This window comes from Vigna angularis, chromosome 5 (genome assembly GCF_016808095.1).
Source record: "Vigna angularis cultivar LongXiaoDou No.4 chromosome 5, ASM1680809v1, whole genome shotgun sequence".
NCBI lineage: Eukaryota > Viridiplantae > Streptophyta > Magnoliopsida > Fabales > Fabaceae > Vigna > Vigna angularis.
In genome coordinates this window covers 38117254-38121367 of record NC_068974.1, presented here as the reverse complement: position 1 = coordinate 38121367, position 4114 = coordinate 38117254, and the positions used below count along the sequence as shown (strand labels likewise).

Genomic DNA, 4114 nt, shown 5'->3' with positions numbered 1-4114 from the left:
AAATATTTGATTCTCAACGTATAAAGTTTACTCTCTAATATAAAATCTTGTCTTTTTATATTTAATTTTTATTTCATTTAAAAAACGTTTTGTTTTGTTAAAATAATTTTTATTATTTTTTTAACGGTTTGACTAATTTAACATCTGAAAAAAAAATCATGTATCCAAGGTTTTTTTTTCTTATCATATATATACATTTCTTTTAACAACTTCAATGTGTATCAAATTGCTTTTAAGGCACAACTTTATCACTTGTACATGTAACAATTTTATTTGTTTTTTATCTTTTATCATTTAAAATATTGTTTTAGTAATTTTTTATATAATTGTTTTAATTTTCTAATTCATTCTCGTAAATGTAATTTTAACATAATAGTTATGTAAAGGTGTTTCATTTATTGTAATATAATAATTTAATGTTATTTTTTATGAAATCAGATGATGAAAAGATAAAAAAATTGTCTAAATTTAAATTATTATTAATTTAGTAATTTTTTTCTGTGCAATTTCATTTAAATGGTGAATTATAATATTTATTAATTAGTTTTTAAAAAAGATAGTTTATTATAATTTAGAGAAAAAAAAAGTATAGAAACATTTGAAATACTTTTGAACTTGAATATTTTTTTTTATAATCTTTTAAAAATATTTTATAACTCTACTAACTTTCTTTCACCAAAGTTGTAAAATTAATTGATATTTTGATTATCATGATATTTTATTTATTTATAATTGAGTAATATTTTATATAATTATTTTACTTTTGTATAATTGTTATTTGGTATTTTGATTTAAAATTTATATAATTATTATTTCCTTTTTAATATTTGACATTAAAAAAATGAAAAATTATTTTTTTATAATAAATATTTGATAATTTCATGTTTTTTTGTCATGATTTTAAATTTTATAGTAATTAATTAATTAATATTAAAATATTAAAAAAAATGATATCCATTGTCCGGTGAAACTGGGGATGAGACAATATTCCCTTAAGTATAAGGATGGGAATAGAATGAATTTTTACTTCTGACATAAAAGTGGATAATAAAATTCGTTCCTTCTCGGTCCGGTTTTCATCCCTACTCTAGATCTGACCTTATAACAATGTTTCAATCTTCATTAAATTATGGATAATGATACTTTAATTATGGATAATGATATTTTGATAACATTTTTTGACAACATTTTAACATTATTTACGTCTCATTTTGTAATTGGTTCAAAATTACTCCACAATCAATAATAATAATTATAAATATCAACATGGACCAATCACAAAATGACACGTAGATGATGCTAAAATGTTGTTAAAAAAATGTTATCAGAGTATCATTATCCTTGAATTATATATTGTATTGTACTTTCCGTATCCTTGACAAGGGTGAGCAGAGAAAGCTGTTATGATAAGAATTGCATTGATTTTGATTGGAGACAGCTAATACAACGCTAATTATTAACAGTGGAAGTCATTTTCTTTTAGCTGTCATAAAACCATTGTAACGATGCATACTTTATTTTGACTAATCCTTAAAATGACCAAGGGATTTGTATGAGAAAGTGAATATGTGAGATGTCTCAGCATTACATTGGCTAAAATCATTGGATTTCTCTCTGCACAAATCTCTTTCATTTTTAATAAATAACTGTGTACAAAGTAGGTCATGAGCTCTACAATCTTTAGTAAATATTGATGATGACCTATAAGACAACAACACATGTTTCATGAAACATTGTCCCTCACATAGTCCTTTAACCATTCAATTCAATGTTGTCCACACAGGCACTATATATACTCATTATTGCACTCTCAGCTAAAGTATCAAGCTTTAAGTATTTATGTGTCAGACAAGTTCTTGAAAATCATTCTGTAGTTGTGTCTGTGTAAAAATCAAGAGAAACCATGGGTTTCAATTTACATGGTATTAGAAGAGCAAGACAAGCAGCTTCAAATGGTAAAGTGGTCCCAAAAGGGTATTTTGCAGTGTATGTTGGAGAAAAAATGAAGCGGTTCATGATTCCAATTAGATATTTGAACCAACCTTCATTTCAGGACTTGCTAAGCTTAACGGTAGAAGAATTTGGATACCATCATCCCATGGGAGGCCTTACAATTCCTTGCAGAGAAGATCTCTTCTTAAATATCATGTCAGCTATCTCTTGAATAGTTGTGGACAAAGATACTGACATGGATTAGTATTTAGTTTGAACAACCAATTTTGCAAAAAATATGCAGGAATGAATGTTACTAATTTCGATGATTAGTTTACTGTAAGATCTTTTGTTGAGGAATTTTTTTCAGTCTAATTAATGGTAATGCCTCAATTTCTTTAGGAAGGGATAATTTTACAACTTAAGATGCCTGTGTTACAAAATGTCTATACTGATCTATGTCAGTCTGCTAGAGTTTAACATTTACTACCCACTCAATCTATAATCTATCCATGGAATAATCATATCCTATTACGAAAGGAACATATATCTATGAAAAAGAAACAAATTAATAATTATATATATGTGTGTGTGTATAAATTTCCCTTGCCCTTGTTAGGAATTATGTGTTTTGTTCTTGCTTTTAAACTTGCTAAAATGAAGTCTAGTTTCTTTTTCTCTGCAGCAATCAAGTGTGATTGTAACGGGAAATGAAGAAAGTAACAAACAAACATAAAATGCAGAGGAGATGCTTCAACAATAAATTCATTCTCGATAAGCATAAAAAATTATATATTGTGTTTTCTTTCAATCTGATGATTTTTCATTTCCCTATTTCTTGAGAAAGGGAGCTCTGTACAAGTTCAGAAGATGCCTAATTTACAAAATTGTCAATTCTAGTCTGTTAGCCTCCGAAGTTGTAAGATTCACTGTCCATTTAAGCAAGCAGTGATATGTTGGAAGACATCTTCGCTGCAAGGAATTGTGAGGCCACCCATGGGATGCTCATAGCCATACTCTTCCTCAACTTGACTCAGCAAATCCTGGAATGAAGGTTCGTTCAAGTAAGACACAGGGATCATGAACCGCTTCATTTTCTCTCCAACATAGACTGCAAGGTAGCCCTTTGGTGCATCCGCTGCTTTTGAAGATGCTTGATTGGCTGCAAATAATACCTTTTTGATACCAGGTAAACGAAAACCCATATCTGTATTGATGTGTTAGAAACTTGAGAAGAGAATGGTTTGAGAAAAGTCTTCAAAACAAGCTTTTGAATCTTTGAATGCTTTGAGAAGTGAATAATTTGAGTCCTAAATGCTTGTAGCCTTGAATATATATAGATAGAAGGATATGTAAGAAACCACTTGACACATGAATTATTGTTGAAGGAAGGGTGTGAGATAGAAGTAATGGGGCCAAATAAGAGACAAGGAATATGGTGTTGTCTTTGAGGATTTATACTAAGAATCAACATAACATGTATCCATGAAAGAAAGATTAATTGAATCATGTCATATGTCACACTTATTGAGGCTGTTGGGGGGCGAAAACATCATTGATGCACAATTCATGCTGTGTTGCTTATAATTTGGCATGCATAAAATATGTGGTTCACAGTGTCTCTTGTTAGTTTTTGTGTAGTTTGATTAAGTTTTTGTAGTGTGTTTTAGTCCCACATTGTTTAGTATTGTGAGATGGTGTTCTTCACTTTGTTATATAAGAAAGCTTATGTAAGGTTTACAAATGCACCAAAACAAATACTTCTTAGTGTTGTTTAAATCTCTCTTCTCTCCTTTATTGCCCTTGTTCCCAACAATTGGTATCAAGAGCCCATTTCTTAGTATGCTCTGTGGTTGCAACAGCGTTTGATCTTCCACATCAGAAAAGATTTGGTCAGAGTAAATTTTCTTAGTATGCTCTGTGGTTGCAGCTGCGTCTGATCTTCCACATCAGAAAAGATTTTTTCTCTTGTTCTTGGGATCTCAGTTTAGAGAACTAGTGGGGGCTTTTCTTCAAAAGCAGTAGGAGCAATGGCAATGGACGAAGGCAAGATGAAGATTGAAAAGTTCGATGGTGCGGACTTTGGCTTTTGGAAGATGCAAATAGAGGACTACCTGTATCAGAAAGGCATGCAAGAACCTCTCACAGGCAGGAAACCAGAAGCTATGAAGGAAGATGAGTG

At 30.0% G+C, this 4114-nt stretch overlaps 1 protein-coding gene across 1 annotated transcript; it reads right to left on the bottom strand.

The window, feature by feature from the left end:
* Window positions 1-2681: 2681 nt before the first annotated feature.
* LOC108340001 (auxin-induced protein 15A) lies at window positions 2682-3253 on the bottom strand. Its single transcript, XM_017577231.2, has one exon. It carries the CDS (start codon window positions 3135-3137, stop codon window positions 2859-2861), a length of 279 nt encoding a protein of 92 aa, XP_017432720.1. The 5' UTR covers window positions 3138-3253; the 3' UTR covers window positions 2682-2858.
* Window positions 3254-4114: the final 861 nt, after the last annotated feature.

Bases quoted from the DNA above. Each gene is read 5' to 3' on its own strand.
- LOC108340001 (XM_017577231.2), bottom strand. From the start codon at position 3,137: ATGGGTTTTCGTTTACCTGGTATCAAAAAGGTATTATTTGCAGCCAAT.